General features: G+C 37.9%; 1 protein-coding gene and 1 long non-coding RNA gene across 3 annotated transcripts in view; one reads left to right on the top strand and one right to left on the bottom strand.

Annotated features, from left to right (window-relative positions):
* Window positions 1–2757: 2757 nt before the first annotated feature.
* The window catches only part of PCSK1 (proprotein convertase subtilisin/kexin type 1), a 43372-nt gene continuing 28337 nt past the window's right edge, over window positions 2758–17792 (bottom strand). The window contains exons 10-14 of the mRNA XM_038532292.1: window positions 14348–14581; window positions 11512–11669; window positions 10086–10219; window positions 7453–7614; window positions 2758–5772 (exon numbers count right to left, since the gene is read on the bottom strand). Of these exons, the coding sequence (XP_038388220.1) occupies window positions 5395–5772; window positions 7453–7614; window positions 10086–10219; window positions 11512–11669; window positions 14348–14581 (1066 nt within the window). The 3' untranslated portion in view covers window positions 2758–5394. The remainder of the gene's footprint in view (window positions 5773–7452; window positions 7615–10085; window positions 10220–11511; window positions 11670–14347; window positions 14582–17792) is intronic.
* Window positions 14287–17792, top strand: part of LOC111095131 — a 94638-nt gene continuing 91132 nt past the window's right edge. For both annotated transcript variants that reach the window (XR_005356652.1, XR_005356653.1), the window contains exon 1: window positions 14287–14640. This is a non-coding gene — a long non-coding RNA (uncharacterized LOC111095131). The remainder of the gene's footprint in view (window positions 14641–17792) is intronic.

The following is a 17792-nucleotide window of genomic DNA, read 5'->3' as shown; positions in this document are numbered from 1 at the left end:
AAGCAGGCTCCATGCAGAAAGCCCGATGTGGGACTCGATCCTGGATCTCCAGGATCACACTCCGGGCTGCAGGTGATGCTAAACCACTGCTGCTGCCCAAATGTTTTTTTTTTTTTTTAAAGAAGTAACAGTAAAGGATTTAAGGAAAAGCCTAAAGACTACTTTGCACACTTCAAAACATCTTCTGGATTTCTAAATCACCTGTCATTGGGGCTCCTAGGGACAGGGATAAAGGAAGGGAGCAATCACAACAACCCTGCAGAAAGAAATCTGGGAATGTCCCCTATCCTTTTCAATGAACAAGAACTCCTTATGAGCTTGTGGCCTCCTCCTCCGGTAAATATTCAGTGAAGATACTTGCAATATTGGCTTAGGTGGCATGGAGGGTATGCAGGTATGGAGGGAGTGAAAGTGCTTTGTGGAGTTGCAGGCTGCAGATTGCATGAAAGTAGCACACCTAGTAGAGGCTCAGCACAGAAACCAGGAAAGTGATTTCTGCTTCTCTCAACATGCCATGACTAATAACTATACTCACTTCCTCGTCGTACACTGATGATAGAGTAATGCTTTCATAATATCTATATGTAGCAATATACAGGTAATGCAGACTGTACAAATACGCAGATTGTATGCCCAAACCCAGGTGAGCAAAAATCACTTCATTTTTTTTGAAGAACTTTGTTTCTATTAAGGGTTGTGTTTCCGATATGTAGTGTGAACTTGATCTGAGCCAATCAAGTTTTCTTTCCTTGCCCTAAGATTGCATCGAACTTCTGAGAGAGGATATTGGAAGTATCAAGACATTGGATGGGGTAGGGATGGGGAAAATGAGGGGAGCATAGATGTCTGTTGTGAATTATCTTCTACCAATGCCATTATCAACTGAAACATCAGTTCTAGTCTTTGGGAAGTCTTGCTCTGATCGGTGTCAGTCCATGCTACTCTTAGGCATGTGTGAGTTGGTTCTGCTCTCTACTATTACCTACTGAATAAATTACCTGTATAAAAGTCATTCATTATCTTAGCTCTGATTTCAGGAAGAACTAAGCTAAGGCATATCTTTAAAAATGAAAATATCAAAGTTTGGGCAAGGTCTTTGTTTAGGTATGGGATCAGCATTAAGAGGTTATGATTTAATATTAGCTCTTTTTTGTGTGTGTGCTTTAGGCTCAAGAAGGCACAATATGAAAGGGATGGATTGTATTGGTAGTGGAATGAACAAATGGAAATTTATTGTATTGGTCAGTTTTGTTGGCACAGTAAGGCTGCATGACAAACTACCTCAAGACTCAGTTGCTTACAAGTACTTATTCTCTTTTTCCTAAGTTGCCATGGTGACAAGTTCAACTTATTTAGGCAGCCCTCATCTGGACAGCTCTGTTTCATGCTATGAGTTGGCTGGATTGGGTTCCAGAAGTAGATCTGTTTCATATAATTTGTTCTGAAAACAGGCTGTAAGGGCAATAGTTCTCTGGGGCATACTCTTCTCCTAGCACTACATCACTGTGAAGCAAGAGCCAAGCCAAACTGTACAAGCACATTGAAGGCCTTTGTTTGCCTCACATCCATTGGCCAAAACAAATCACAGGGTCAAGCTCAACATATATGGCCCAAGAAACTACACTCGGTCCGCAGGGGCTGAGGGAGTGGGGTAAATGATATCATCATAAATGGTCAAACTAAAATAAATTTTCAAGAATTCCAGAAGAACTGTTCTATCTGGCTTTGTCCTTGAAATCCAGCCATCTTCAAAGTCTACCCACTAGGAGAGCTGAAGATAGCTCTCTATTTTTTTTTAAATGCCCATTTGGTAACTTTTAGATTAACCATGTGCAGGCTGCAAATATAAATCCAAATACATACTAGGATAAACATTAATTCTTACATTTAATGTAAGAATTTCAAATCCATAAGGAAGAAAAGTAATGTCTCCCTAACTACCTCCTAATTATCACAAGGCCCTCCTAGTGGAGATAATAATAATATCATCATTTATGACTCAGGAGAAAGGAAAGGAGTCTGGGGAAAAACCAACCCCTCTACAAGGAAGAGTCAGATTCTGAAGTGGCGGGGTGGACATTCCAGCAATGGAGGTTTGAAGCAGGAGAGGAATGTGGGCCTGAGGATGGGGGATCAAAGTTGGAAGCTGGAAATTTCTAATGAAGTGGCCTCTGGGGAGAGTTGAAGGTCAAGCTACTGTATCTGGCCTATGAAGAAGTCATTTTTGATGAACTGTTGCAAGTCCTTTCTCTCACACATAGTCCTTTAGCTTTTGTTTTTCTTTTTTCCCTCAACACTTCAGTGAGGGCTTAGTCATACAACTTTGGATGTTGTGGAAAAAAGTAAAAGATTGAGCTATAGAGGAAAATGAAACATACTTACTGAAGTAAATTTTTAAATTATCTTTGAGAAAGCCCATTTTTCTCAAAAGGAATTAGCATCTTAATATAAACCTTCAACTTATCTTTTTTTACAGTTCATTTGGGAAACATGGTAAGAGAAGGAGATCTTGTTTTTGTTGGAAACATGAGCTTTTTTCCTTTTTGACTTAGTGAGAAACCATTTATTCTTCTGAAGTATAAGCATATTTTACATATTCTAGTTAATACATCAAGTGTATAATGTGGGAATTCCCTTAAAAATGCTAAGACCACACATGTTAAACTCAGCTATGCATTGTAGTAAGCTATTAGACAAATGTCACTTTTAATATCACAACACATACATATACTTTTTTTTTTCACCGACAGAGGAACATGCCTTTCAAAAATATTTTATTGGATGAAACTTTCTTATTCTCAGGAAATTTTTGGTTCTTTAATATAATTTATTATGCTTTTTAAAATTCTGATAAAAGCATTGGTACATTATAAATACCTGTAAAGAAAATAGAGTTTAAAATTCCGAGGGAAATATTATATAAGTTTCCTCTTTTACATTTTCACAAAAATCCACACAGGCACTAAGAAAGACTGACAAAAATATTTTATGCCTGAACAATATACTCCAGGTTGGAAACATTCAAACATGACTTTATTTAAATATTAAAGCTTTTCTAGAGTGAACCTTTGGCTACAATCCAATGAATTGGTTGGGGTTTTACCCAGGAAAAGATACTGTTAGAAGCATAAAAAAAGAACGCTTCTTACAGTGAACATGAAAGTAGGAAAGGGGAAAAGATGAGTTTTTGTTCATTACTATTTCTTGGCCTCTTTGGGCCTTAGCTTTGTTATTTAATTGAAAACTTACCTAATAATTCTCTGGTCCTTTTTGGCTTTAATACTTTTTGATGTGCTACAATTTTCAAAATTCCATCCAACACTCTGTATCAAACAACATGTGAAACTTTCAAGGGTAGAGTGATACTACAGCTCTTTTAGAGAACATTCTTGAAGCATCATGGGGATTGGTCTGCAAATACTTTCATTGTGCACAAATACAAATGGTAGGCTAGGAGGTGAAACTTGGTGAAACTTACCCACCTTACTTCAAACCTTAGCAAGTGAAAGACTCCAGTGTTCCTTCCTGGTCTAGTTCAGTGGAGTTATCCTCTTGGTCTAGTTCATGTGTGGCATTATGAAGTTCTAACTTGATGGAAGAATTACAAACAGCAAATGAAATGGGGAAATGCCAGCATTATAGGTGGGTGACTGGAGCCTTTGTGAGCACATAGAAAATGGGAAGCTGGGGGTTGGCAGTTAACAAATTTAATATAAATGAGCATCCAGGGGAGATGAGATTAAATGAATATATCAAGATTTCAGAGGTACTTTCAAGGGTCTAAAATATTATTTTTCCCCACCCATAAGTTAACCAGATCATTGCAAGTCCTCATAGTTATTGATCATATCCTACCTGGAAGAAGTAGAGGATTTTTTTTTTCTCAATGCAGTTACACTTTGTATGTGTTTGTTTAGTGCAGCAGTGGGAAAAATAAATGCTTGTTGGGTGCTGATTAGTAAGGTAGCCTCTGTAAGCAACATGGAACAGGGTACCTCAGGGGCCTGGGACTCAAATCTAGCTGGGCAGCTACTATTCAAATCCGGCCAACTATTGCCATGAGGGAAAAATGGTCTGAGAATCAAGTTTTATGTGAAATTTCATATTTTCAGTTATTACTCACATTTTTAAATCATTTGACATGCCAAACAAAGTCTACCTGAGGGACATATGAGGCCTGTGAACTGCCAGTCTGTGTCCTCTTGAACTGACTATTGGAAGCAATTTCGTAAATATTTGAATACTATCAGCTCTGAGATTGGAGAAAAACCTTTAATGGCAAGGAATGAACACTCAGTTTTAAAGATCCAGAAAAACCTGTTTGAATGAATTCAATTTTAAAAACAAAACCTCCCCTTGGCTCTTCCCATTATAATTATTTTCCTGTTTATATTGGTTCTCTGTGTCATGAGTGGTTTCCTGTTAGTATTGTTAAAAAAAAAATATGACTAGGAATTTGCCAAGTCCCAAGTCTAAGTTTTATTCTAAGAAAGTAATATGAATTAGTTCTCAGAATTCAGTTTGTGACTGAGAAAGGACATAGGTAATGAGAACTTTCATTAGGGGAAACAGAGGAAGACCAGAACATACACAAGTCCTGGGCACCTTTAGAGCCATGGAGGCCTCTGCATGGCACACCAAGCAAAGAAAAATGTTCTAAAACTACTCAAACCAGGTAACACAGATTTCAAGGACTGTTTCTGGATCTAAATTACTCAGCTTCTCCCCTAAAGGACCAAATGGCCACTCCCTGAATGAATAGAATGGTGGGGTAGGATAGCCAAGTGTATGGGTCTAATTGTGAACTCTTTTTTCTCTTCTCTTCTCTTCTCTTCTCTTCTCTTCTCTTCTCTTCTCTTCTCTTCTCTTCTCTTCTCTTCTCTTCTCTTCTTTCTCTTCTTTTTTCTTTTCTTTTCTAACTCTTTCATTAGAAACTTTCCAAACCCTTTTGGGCATCACAGTTCAGAGAACCATGGCAAACACAGGGTTAAAGTTAGAGGAGCGGTTCCATTTGCAGATTACTTCTTGGAATGAATCTCTTGTCCAGGTGATGCCTTTTCTTTTGAGAAATGAAATGGGAGGGCTCAAGGAGGCATTCTAATATGGTGTGAGGACCACAAGCGAAATGAACTACAGCTCCAGAAAGAACTAAACATGTCACTTGTGCAAGCAAGGAAGATGTGATTTGAAAGGGTCATGATCAATTCAGGAAGTTGGGTTCTCTACTTGAGCTCATCCCTTTCATATGTCTAGTTTGGGGAGGAAAAGCAAAAGTACCACAAAGGATATTAGAAGCATAAGAACCAATGGCAAAAACAACCACTTCAGACACAGGCAAAATCTAAGGGGAAGGAGGAAGCATGAATATTTCCAACTCAGGACCACACACTTATTTCAATTTTCTTCCCTCAGAATGTCCACCAGAGCTTGCAGCAGCCGGTCGTCTCTGTGCTTATAAGGTTTCGTGTTATAGAAAACATCAACATAGTCGCTATATAGATTGTCCTCAGAGTCTTTAAGCTGGGAAGGCTTGTTCAGCTTTTCCAGGGCTTCATAGAAATTTTCATAAGGGATGTTGAGCTTTGCACTGGGAGACTTCTTTGGTGATTGCTTTGGGGGTGAGTTTTTGCTGAAAGCACTTTGTAGGAGTCTAAGCATAGCCTCAGATGGGGCTGCCTCCACCAGCTCATCCCTTCTGCCTCCTGAACTGCTGCCACTGGGGCTTTTTGACTCGAGGGGGTTCTTTTTCAGGTTATCTTGCGTGGGCTGCTCCTAAAACACAAAATGCCACCGACAAAAGGAAGGAGATTCGTATTTAGAGCCAAGCAAGTCAGCTGCAGCACATGCCTACTGCTTACTCCTAAGGAGATGGTTTGAGAAGCAGAGAGAGCATGGGGCTTAGAAAACATACTAATTTGGGTTTCAGTCTTCATTTTTGTACTAACTGATGTACGCCTGACACCTGTTTAATCTCCCTGAACTTCACCTGTAAAATGGCAACAAGAAATCTATATTTCTGGTGGTTCTGAAGACTGAATGAGATGATGGACATAAGTGCTCATACTTATTGCTCTCCTTCACTTGTCAGCCTACTACAGTAGAGTTCATTTTAGGGACTTTAATACACTTAAATTCATTAATTTTAATTTATAAATTCTGGAAAAAAGAAAAAAATTAAAATAATATGGTTTTGTCCTATGGAAATTAAATAATTTCCAACTCCTACTCCCTTTCTCCCCGCCCATGTTTTGGGAAGAAGCTGATGTTAAAATATTTAATAACTCCTATAGAAGGCAGAAACAATGCTTCATGTGGAAAAGGTTTTCTGGAAGCCCCTTGTTCTGTCAGGAGCTACTCTTTCAGCCACTGAGGTTTTGAAAGAGGTCTTGGGAGAGATGGATGAACTGGGTAGAGCAGAACCAGAGATATCAGAGAGGCAGCTCTTTGTCAACCATTGTGGAAGTATCTCAACATTTTCACAACTACCAGGGCTTATTAATACCCCTTAAGGAATCTTGGAGGAAGAAATACCCAAAGTCAACTTGCCTCTAGGATTGTGAAGAGAAGGCCCTTGAGGTGGGGACCTGGGGGGAAGCTACTTTGCAGAATATAAATGGAGTCAGAATCTGAGCTGACGACTTCACACAGCTAGTTTATAAATTTCTTTTTTTTTTAAAAAATAAATTTCTTAAACAAATATTATGTCTTTGTATCTTCTAAAATATCTATCACTGAGCCAGACTTCAGGAAAGCTCATTCTGGGAATTCTGATAACCTATTACATCTGAGGCACTGTCCTAATGCTGGGGGATTAAGAGATAAAGAAAATGGGGTGCCTGTCCTCCGTCCGATAAGGGAGAAGCCAGCAGCCTCAGTAGGCTGAGACACAGGAATGGGAATGACTGACTAGTATCCTATGAAATTTTCTCAGAGGAATCGTGATTCAGTAGCTTCCCTTGGAGCTGCCAAAAAAAACGTCAGTTAAGGAATTAGTAAAGAGAAGCCTAGAGGACTTGGTCATTTGAGCTTTGGTTTTCTTTCTGGAAAGCAAACATACTAATGTCTGTCCTCTCTAGGTTACAAGAATTACTGATTAAATGAGACAAGGAAGAAAAACACTTAAAAACTCAGTGCATTACAGACGTTAGGCATGTGTGATCATGCATAAAGAGAGCTGTCTTTACAATTTGTTATGTCATAAATGGTGAAAAGTCATGTTAGAGAATTTCATAATTTTGAATTCATTAATTTTAACTTCTAAATTCTGGACAAAAGAATAAACTTAAAAAATAATAGTGTTTTATTTTACAGAAAACAGTTTAGCACTCCCCTTCCCTGTCCTCCCCAACCATGTTTGACTCCGTCCCTGCCTGAAAGTTAGATACAGTTCCCCTCACTACATTGTCTACTAAGGTTCAAAGAAAGGTGCGTCAAAAACAGAGCCACACAGACCTCCCCCAGATCCACCATCTTCTCCACTCCTCTTCTGTCATTCTGAACGGTGTTGTAGGATGTGTATACACGAGGCTGTTTCATATGTTCTGGCTGAGAAGAAGTCCCATGCAAAATCAGCTTCCAGTTAACAATTCTTCCTTCATTTTGCATTCTTCCAGACTGATGAATAAGCATACATATAATTTTAGGGTGTGTTTTGAGAAACATCGAGCTCCTTAGAAATATCTATAAAATCTAACTTAAAAATCCAGTGCATTCCATGAGTAGAGCACCATGTACAAAGAAGCAAATCACTGGAGTCACTGTGGCCATGAAAATGGACATTTTATAGGTTCAAGGATTTAAAGACTGAATATTTGCTTCATTTGATTAAAAAAGGAAAACTCTTTATAAGAATGTTCTTTTCTGGGCAGACTGCGTGGCTCAGCAGTTGAGCGTCTGCCTTCAGCCCAGGGCATGATCCTGGAGTCCTGGGATCGAGTCCCACATTGGGCTCCCTGCATGGAGCTTGCTTCGCCCTCTGCCTGTGTCTCTGCCTCTCTGCCTCTCTCTCTCTCTCTCTCTCTCTCTCATGAATAAATAAAATCTTAAAAAAAAAAAAAGAATGTTCTTTTCTATTCTGTTCTTGGAAAGTTGACTGCACTTTCTACAAACAGAATTATACTTAATAATTATCAAGTAATAGAAACATTCCGGTAGGGGAGGGGAAAAGCCTCTGTTGAGTATTATGAATAGCCTTCAGTATTAATCAGCCCTTAAAACCTATGTATTTATGGAAAGAGCAATAATTTTTAAAGGCTCAACAATTAAGCTAAAAATAATATGCTGAAATTAAAATCTCTAAAACATATATAAAGTGTAGAGTCAGATTTTATGAACCTGATATAAAATAGTCTCATCTTGATAAACAGATTTTCTTAAGTTTCTTTAAAAATTGAGTTAGGATGACTGGGTGGCACAGTTAGTTAAGCATTTGACTCTTGGTTTGGGCTTAGGTCATGATCTCAGGGTGGTGAGATTGAGCTCTGTGATGGGCTCCACACTCTGTGAGTAGTGTGCTTGAGACTCTTTCCTCTCCCTCTGCCCCTCCTCTTCCTGCTTGTTCTTTCTCTCTCTCTCTCAAATGAATAAATAAACCTTTAAAAATCCGAGTTAGGGATCCCTGAGTGGCGCAGCGGTTTGGCGCCTGCCTTTGGCCCAGGGCGCAATCCTGGAGACCCGGGATCGAATCCCACGTCGGGCTCGCAGTGCATGGAGCCTGCTTCTCCCTCTGCCCCTCTCTCTCTCTCTCTCTCTGTGACTATCATAAAGAAATAAAAATTAAAAAAAAATAAAATAAAATAAAAAAAAATAAAAATCCGAGTTAAAGATCAGAGGCCAAGTTCAAGAATAGAACCACTTCCTAAGAATATTTTCTTGCTTTCCCTATGGAAGTTGGAATTTTAGATTCTGGTTCTAAATCACAATTTTAGTAGTCTTTTTTTATATTTATATAAGATTTTATTTATTTATTCATGAGAGACACAGAGAGAAAGAGAGAGGCAGAGACACAGGCAAAAGGAGAAGCAGGCTCCATGCAGGGAGCCTGACATGGGACTCGATCCCGGGACTCCAGGATCACTCTCTGGGCTGAAGGCAGGCACTAAACTGCTGAGCCACCCAGGGATCCCCAATTTTAGTAGTCTTTAGGAGAAAGCTATTCTCAAAGAAAAAAGGGAACAATGACTATACAGTTTGTATTAACTCAATAGAAATCTTCAGGAATTTAAATTCTTTTAGAATAGTTATCTAGACTTTGGTCTAGATAACAATCTGGTGCTGATATTTGTAACATTTCTATCTTGGGAAAGCTCAAACCCAGAGCCCTATTCATTTATGTGCTCAGCCTGGAGAAAATGCTGGAGAAAGATGAAAAAGTAGATAATTCAGATGCTTTGGGCTTTTTGTTCAGACACTCCCTACTCTATTTTTATGACTGTGAGTTACAATTTTAGAAAGATATCAAAAAGAGTGTTAGTAAACAGTGAAAGAAATGAAAAATGCTTTTCAGTTTGTTGCATAACTGAAACAAAACAAAAAAGTCATGTTAAAGGAGATAGCTTGTCTAATAAGTAAATAGCCACTGCAGTAAACATTGGTAAGAGTTTATGTGACCTCATCAGAAGGTCATAGCAAAGCTGTTGTAGTATTTATCTTTGTGGCTACAGGGGATTCTGGTGGCTAAGCAGGTCATGTGGCTGTCTGCATTCTGACATTAGAACACTTGGACTTGCCACACTATAATATTATTAACCAGTGTGTCCTCTTTTCTTGGTTTACTAGTACCATTTCCTGGTTTTCTTATAGTATGGCTTATTTATTTATTCAGTCAGTCAATTCAATTAATTTATAAAGCCAAGTGGGCAGAGATTGAAACACTGCATTTTTTCCTTACTTTTACTAGGGAATTACCAGAGTTCCTTAGGTCCTTTATTAATGGTGATACCATATGATACCATACCATACCATACCATACCATATACCTTAAAAGTGCTTCAAAATGCTTAAAAGTGAGCCTGTGTTACTATATCTTTTCTTTTCTTTTTTTTGTTTTTTGTTTTTTGTTCCTATATCTTTTCATTTATACTTACCACGTCTGTAATTCGCAAGGTCCAGGTGCCTATGGGATTCTCTCCCCAGGTGTGAACGGACATAAAATCCCAGTTTTTGAAGCCATTAGGAGATGTATCCCTCTCTCTTTCAGCCAACAGTACAGTGCTGGTCCCTATTTTCATGCGAAACATACCAGTTAATGAATGTCCTAACAACTCTGAGAATATGATATACTCTAGCATCTACTAACTGAAAATGAAAAATGAGAGAGATTAGCCTTTCTAATTTACGATTTTTGTATAAGACCAGGATAGAGACATTCATTAAAAAAATGTTGTTACCCATAGCAATTAGCATATTGCCTGGCATATAATTTCTCACTAAATATTTTGGCAAAATATTAGATGAATATATTAAGGTTTATCTGAATAAGGAGAACTCCTAGAACCACATTTACAAACTATAGAGTCAAAGACCTAAAATACATTTTAGTGCAACTATCATTTGAAATTTAAGTGGAAGTCTTTACAATTTAACTGGTGCCTGAGCCTATAATTTAGTGTAGACATAAAAAAAATAAGGCTATATCAATTTAATAATCTTTTGTCATATAGAGACTAGTAGTAGTTGTTAACTCTAAAGTTTCAAATTCAAGCTCTCTATAGATCTAAGTGAAAGGGTCTAGTGAACACTAGGGCCACCAATGAGAAAACATTCCCCCCTTATTTCAGGCCAACTCCAAGATATCTAGAAAGCATAACTCCAAAATTAACAGAGTTCAGTCCAAACCTCTAGGAAGTTTATATCCTGGAAGATGATAGAGAGAGCTCATCTTTCCTCATGATCACCTATAAAAATTGAATTTAGTCAGGTGAATCCTACTAAAACATGAAGGAGTATTAGGAATCATTTCCTGGTTGGATTATAGTTTATGGTTCACAAGCCCTTCCCCATGCATGATCTCATCTGAGTTAGTGCTTTCTCAGGAAAGGCCAATTGACTGTCTATCATACCATATGGACTTTACAATATCATCATGGAATATTTGTTAAGTTTTCCCAATCCTCTTTCATGGATCAGAATTCTAATTTTTCATTGATTCCTTGGATGTGTCTGATATATCTGTCAGTGTTATTATCAGAGTAACTTTCACTAATGCGTTACTTAAGAAATCAATGATAGATCAGTGATCTGGGAAAATGAATACAGGTTGAAACTGTGTATCTCCGGAAAGGTTTCTTAATTGATATTATTTAAATAGACTTCATTCTCTGCTTATCTAAGAACCAATGGGAATGAGTGGGCCAAGAAAAAATAAGCCTATCTTTTGTCCTGAAAAACATCTACTGGGAAACTCAGTCATAATTTTTTTAAAAAAATCATTGATTTAAAGTCAGTCAATATACTCTTAAAAATTTAAACAAATGATTTAGAATAAACTTTTGAAGTTTGTGAAAAGCTTACCAGCAGCAGAAGTGAGTGTAACATGAAGGTCTCCTCTTCGGGAGTATTCAATTGTTGCTTCAAATTGCACATGTTCCAGGGACTTGATGGCATTTTCTTGTTCTTCACAAGCTCTTGTTGGAATTTCAATGATAACTTCTCCATTACCTTTCAGAGCTCTAAATACATTTTTAAAAATCACTGGATAAAGTATGTCTTTTCTTCTTTGCATTTTATGCAAATATACACACATTAGTCTTGACTAGCTCCCTCTTAATGAGTAGAACCCAATTCAGAAGCTATAAATAAATCTTAAAGTGTAAAAAATGGTAAGACTTTCACAGAAATACAAATAAAAAGTTCTACAATTTTTATTGATCACAAAAATACTACAAATAGCCGAAGCAACCCTGAGAAAGAGGAACAAAGCTGGAGGTATTATACTTATTCATTTCAAAATATTTTTCAAAACTACAGTAATCAAAACCGTATGGTACTGGCATAAAGAGACATATAGACCAATGCAACAGAATAGAGAACTCAGAATTAAACTCATGCATATATGATCAACTGATTTTCAACAAGGATGCTAACAGTACTCAATAGGGGAAGAGGAGTCTCTTTAGCAAAGAGTGCTGGGAAAACTGGATATCCACATTCAAAATAATGAAACTGAACCCATATCTAATGCCATATGCGAAAATCAACTCAAAATGGAGTAAAGACTTAAATATAAGACCTGAAATTATAAGTCTACAAGAAAACATAGAGAAGAAGCTTCATGACATTGGTCTTGGCATAGAGAAGAAGCTTCATGACATTGGTCTTGGCATAGAGAAGAAGCTTCATGACATTGGTCTTGGCACTGGCTAAGACACCAAAAGCATAGGTAACCAAAACAAGTGGGAATACATCAAGCTAAAAATCCTCAGTATAGCAAACGAAACCATCAATCAAATGAAAAGACAACCTACAAAACAGGAGAAAATATTGCAAACCATGTATCTGATAAAGGGTTAATCTATAAAATATGTAAGGAACTTCTACAACTCCGTAACAACAACAACAAAAAAAATTAAGAACAACTAAAAAATGAGCCAAATACTTAAATAGACATTTCTCTAAAAAAGACATACCCATGGCCAACAGGTATATGAAAAAATGTTCAACTTCACTAATCATCAGGAAAATGCAAATCCAAACACCTGTCAGGATGGCTGTTTTCAAAGAAGCAAAAGACAAGTGTTGGAAGACGTGGAGAAACTTGAACCCTTGCACAATTGGTGGGAATGCAAAGTGGTGCAGCCACTATGGAAAACAGTATAGAGGTTTCTCAAAAAATTAATAAGAGAACTACCATATGATCTAGCAATCCCACCTTCAGATATTTATCCAAAATAATTGAAAACAGGATCTTGAGGAGATCTCATGTTCATTGCAACACTATTCACAATAGCCAAGATGGGGAAGCAACCTAAATGTCTATCAACAGATGAAAGGATAAAAGAAAATGTGGTATATACACATGATGGAATATTAGCTTCTTTTTCTTTTCTTTTTTTTTAAAGAATCTTCTGAAATATGCAACAATATGGATAAACCTTGAAGACATGCTAAGTGAAATAAATAAATCACATAGAGAAATACTGCATAATTCCACTTACAAAAGATTTCTAAAATAGTCAAATTCATAGATGCAAAAAGAAGAGTTATGTGGGGCTAGAGGAAAGGGCAAATGGAGAGTTACTAATCAATGGGCATAAAATTTCAGTTAAGCAAGATGAATAAATTCTGAAAATCAGCTATACAACAACTATACTTAGAATCAACAATAATGTATTGTACACTTAAATATTAAAGAGGATAGATCTCATGTTAAGTATTTTTACCACAATAAAATAAAATAGAAAAGAAAATGGTAAGGAACCCAGATATAAGAATATAATGCTTATTGCTATGGAATTGAATTCAAGCAGGTTGGCCTTGGACCCATTAAAAAGTGGTCCATTACTCCAATCAAATCCCTTAAGAAATGATATTATCTCCATAATGAATATTTCCCAGGGCTCCCACCCTTAGATATTTTGTGAGAGGGTCTTTAGTAAAATCATGGTTGCCTTGATAGAATGACAAAACAGTTATACCAGATTCTGCTTCTGTGGCCCGATCTGGTAGGCTGAATGTGGTCTATGTAAAAGCAATATGCAGAGGGTACTTCATAGAAGAGAAATCATGAATCACATAGTACTGTAGCATGAAGTGAGGCCTTTCTATTTTTTTTAAAAGATTTTATTTATTTATTCATGAGAGTCACAGAGAGAGGCAGAGACACAGGCAGAGGGAGAAGCAGGTTCCATGCAGGGAGCCCGACGTGGGACTCGATCCCGGGTCTCCAGGATCACACCCTGGACTGAAGGAGGTGCTAAACTGCTGAACCACCTGGGCTGCCCCAGTGAGGCCCTTCTAGAAATAGATTTTGGATAATACTGGTTGGCAAGTACTACATTTAATCAATTCTAAGATGCATTTTAAAAAATAACATCTTTGAATTTGGGATTAATCTTAAAACTGATGGTAATAGTGTAATTGGCAGTGATTTTCTTACTAACATATAAAACAATAATATATCTTAAAGTGAATACAGGTAGGCTAGGAAATGGAAAAATGGAAATATGCTAACATGATTTGCAGATTTTTGATCTCTCAGTGATTCCCATGGACTCACAGGGAACGATGGTCAATGCTATTCCATCTACTTCAGAAGGGTAATTGAGAAAAAAATAAGGCAGAGTGACACATGTTATGATCAAATACTGCCATGGGCACACACACCTTTAAAGTTCCTGAAGACACTTACCTGGGCTCAAAGTTATTGTCCTTAACAACACACTCTTTCTTCTCAGGAACACTGGTCCAGGTCCTGGGATCAGCTAAATCCACCAGAGCTTTGGCATTTAGCAACCCAAATCCAAATCGACTATTCACCATCAAGCCGGCTCCATTCTTTTTCCATCCAGGGTTATTGGCCAACGGATCATACTCAGAGGTCCAGACAACCAAGTGCTGCATGTCTCGCCATGTGAGATTTGGACTGGAGGGGAAGTGGCCCAAAATGTTTTTTCAGAGACAAAATGATGTTTCCTTGTAAAAGTAAGTGATAAAAACAAGCATCTTCTATTTATAGATTATGCAGTGCCTTTTGTAAGTAGACTTATGTAATTCTAGCATGTATTTCTTTCAGAATGTCTTTTTTATTCAGAATTTAAAATACAGTACTGAAAACTTCTCCCATGTAAGCTCCTACTCTGAGTAAAATTTGGTCTTCAGTATTGTAGAAATGTGAGAGTTGGTCCCTGATTTTTAATTATTTAAATTTAAGTGGGACAAAAAGTTTAAATGATAACACTTCCTTTGTGTCTTTAGTCTTCCAACTGTCTGTTAACAGCCTTGGCACTTTGAACATTATGTGCCCACAGATGAGGCTTTCAATTTTTCTTAGAGAGACTCAGATTTTAAAGACACAATCTGGTTGCCTATTCTTAAAGACCTTTGCCTCTTTTCCTTATAAATAAAAATTAAGAGTACACTTATCTTGATGAACACGAGCAATATATGAAACGATTGAATCACTACCTTTTACCCCGGAAGCTCATGTAACATTGTATGTTAACAACACTGGAATTCAAATTTGAAGCAAACAACTTATCAAGAAGCTCTTAGCTACTTGAGATCACTCTTGCAAGGTACAATGCTGAATACTTTGGGGACATGGAAGGAAATGGTTCTTGTCTTTAAGAGGCTTACAATCCAGCAAAGGAACTAAAGCTTTTTAGAACTACGGTGTATCTGTTGAATGCTACATTCAGGGAATAATGAATTACAGGAATTTAGAGGAAGGAGAACTCTGGAGATGGAAGATGTAGGAAGAAAGCTTTGCTGGAAGGAAATTTCTGTCTGAACTTTGAAGATTGGGTTGAATGTCAGGAAGTAGAGAGAGATGGAAAAAGGAGGGGGCAAGAGAACAAAACCTACAAGGGGGAAAGGATACGATGTAGCCAGAGAGTACAGTGAGGCATCTAGTTTGTGGGAGCAGGGAAAAGGTGAGAGAGTACTGAGCCAGATGGTGAGGACTTAGCACACCAGGGAAAGGAGCTTATACTTTATCCCTTGGCAAATGGGGAATCAAGGATTTTTGAGCAAAGAAATGGTACAATCAGAAGTCTTGGTAAGATTAATTTATCAGCAATGTAAGATATATCAGAGATACATGGGATTGTTGGGTCTATTAAAATGAAGATGCAGCCTTCCCAGATCACTCTATTTAAAATTTCAATTCTCCTTGCGAACTCCTGAGCTCCCTTATCCTGTTTTGCTTTTTTCTTTTATAGTCCTTATCACCTTCTAACATACTGTGCAACTCACTTGTTTTGTATATTATTAATGTCTGCCTCCCCTGCTAGAATTAGCTGTAAGATGGGCTGAGATTGTTATTTATCTAATTCTCTGATGTGTACCATTGAGAAGAATGCCAGGCACAGGGTATATGCTAAGTTAAACATTGGTTGGTTGAATAATTGAATGTGCCTAAGTATTAAATGGCCCCAATAATTTTAAAACTTAGTGCTATTAGTCATTAGATTCTTTCAAGATCACAAGTTTTCCCTTAGCTTTGAGACATGTATTGTTTCTATCAAGCCAATCAAGCATTTTTTTATTTTATTTATTTATTTATTTATTTTTAAAACAACCTGACTTTATTTTTTTTTAATTTTTATTTATTTATGATAGTCACACACACACAGAGAGAGAGAGAGGCAGAAACACAGGCAGAGGGAGAAGCAGGCTCCATGCACTGGGAGCCTGACGTGGGATTTGATCCCGGGTCTCCAGGATCGCGCCCTGGGCCACAGGCAGGCGCCAAACCTCTGCGCCACCCAGGGATCCCAAGCATTTTTTTAATAGATAAATACTCAAGTGTTTAGTCTTCGGGTTTTCCATCTTAGCACTAAGTTGTGTAACAACCATCAGGGGAATCTGGCTCAATTTGCTATCTTTCCCCAGAGCCCAGAATGTACTGGTTAAACAATCCCCTTGTGACAAGAAAGAGGCAGCATACATTCTTAAACATTGAGGAATCTGGTCCCTGGTTAAAATCCCACATGTGATTTTCAGATCTCTTTAGAGGCATGACAAAGTGTCTACCTGGCAGGCAAGTAGTTTCCCATAAGGGAAACTGCCCTCCCCACACCAACCTGGGTGCCGAGCACATACATTGTGATCTCTGGAAGGAGTTATCATTAAGGTCTCAGGTCCCCTACCTGGGCAAGCTCTTGCCATGTTTCTGTTCCCACCCCTTGTGCTTTCATTCCTAGGTCTCCTATCTGAGATGGTGGGCAGAGGTCTTCTTTAAGCCTCTGGCCTCTGCCCATGGCTTCCTTATAGGGGGAAAAGGAGGAAACCTTGAAGACAGTTTTACCCACTCTGATTCAGTACAGAGTACCTTCCTCTCAACCTACATTCTTGCCCCACCCCCACCCCAGAGTCAATAAAACTAGCAGGGCCTTAGGTTGAGTTTCCTTCAACAGTGATGTGATGCCCCATGTCTGTGCTACTTCACTCCCCTTCAACTGGTGCACTCTTCCATGGGGGAAAGTGGAATGGAGAAATCGCATTTTCTCTGATTTTTGACTCTTGCTTAAAACATTGTAGTAAACAATTAAATTGATTTTTAAATTTATTGCTTTAACTAGCTATTCTGATATCTGGCAGCTTAGTTCTCTCTTTCATCTCAGCTCCTGACAAACATAACAATTCACTCCGGTGAGTGACCGATGGAGTGCACAGAAAGACTATAAGTCAGTGATTCTTATGGGTCCCAGACAGCCTGCCTCATAATTTACATATTTACACTTGTAAATAGTGAAAATTCCTAAATTCCACCCTAAATCTATTGTATCAAAATGAGGGTGGGGCATGAATTTTATATTTATATTTCAACAAACTGTCTAGCCAATTCTCTGCCATAGCTAAAATAGTAGGAGTTGGGGATCCCTGGGTGTCTCAGCAGTTTAGCACCTGCCTTTGGCCCAGGGCACTATCCTGGAGTCCCAGAATCGAGTCCCAGGATCGAGTCCCGCATCGGGCTCCTGACATGGAGCCTGCTTCTCCCTCTGCCTGTGTCTCTGCCTCTATCTCTCTCTCTCTCTGTCTAAAATAAATAAATAATTAATAAATAAATAAATAAAAATAATCTTTAAAAAAATAGTAGAAGTTGGAATAAGGCATACAAGCATATAACCAAT

This window comes from Canis lupus, chromosome 3, assembly GCF_011100685.1.
Source record: "Canis lupus familiaris isolate Mischka breed German Shepherd chromosome 3, alternate assembly UU_Cfam_GSD_1.0, whole genome shotgun sequence".
NCBI lineage: Eukaryota > Metazoa > Chordata > Mammalia > Carnivora > Canidae > Canis > Canis lupus.
The sequence above is the reverse complement of the archived record's forward strand: the minus strand, read 5'-3'. Positions and strand labels throughout refer to the sequence as shown.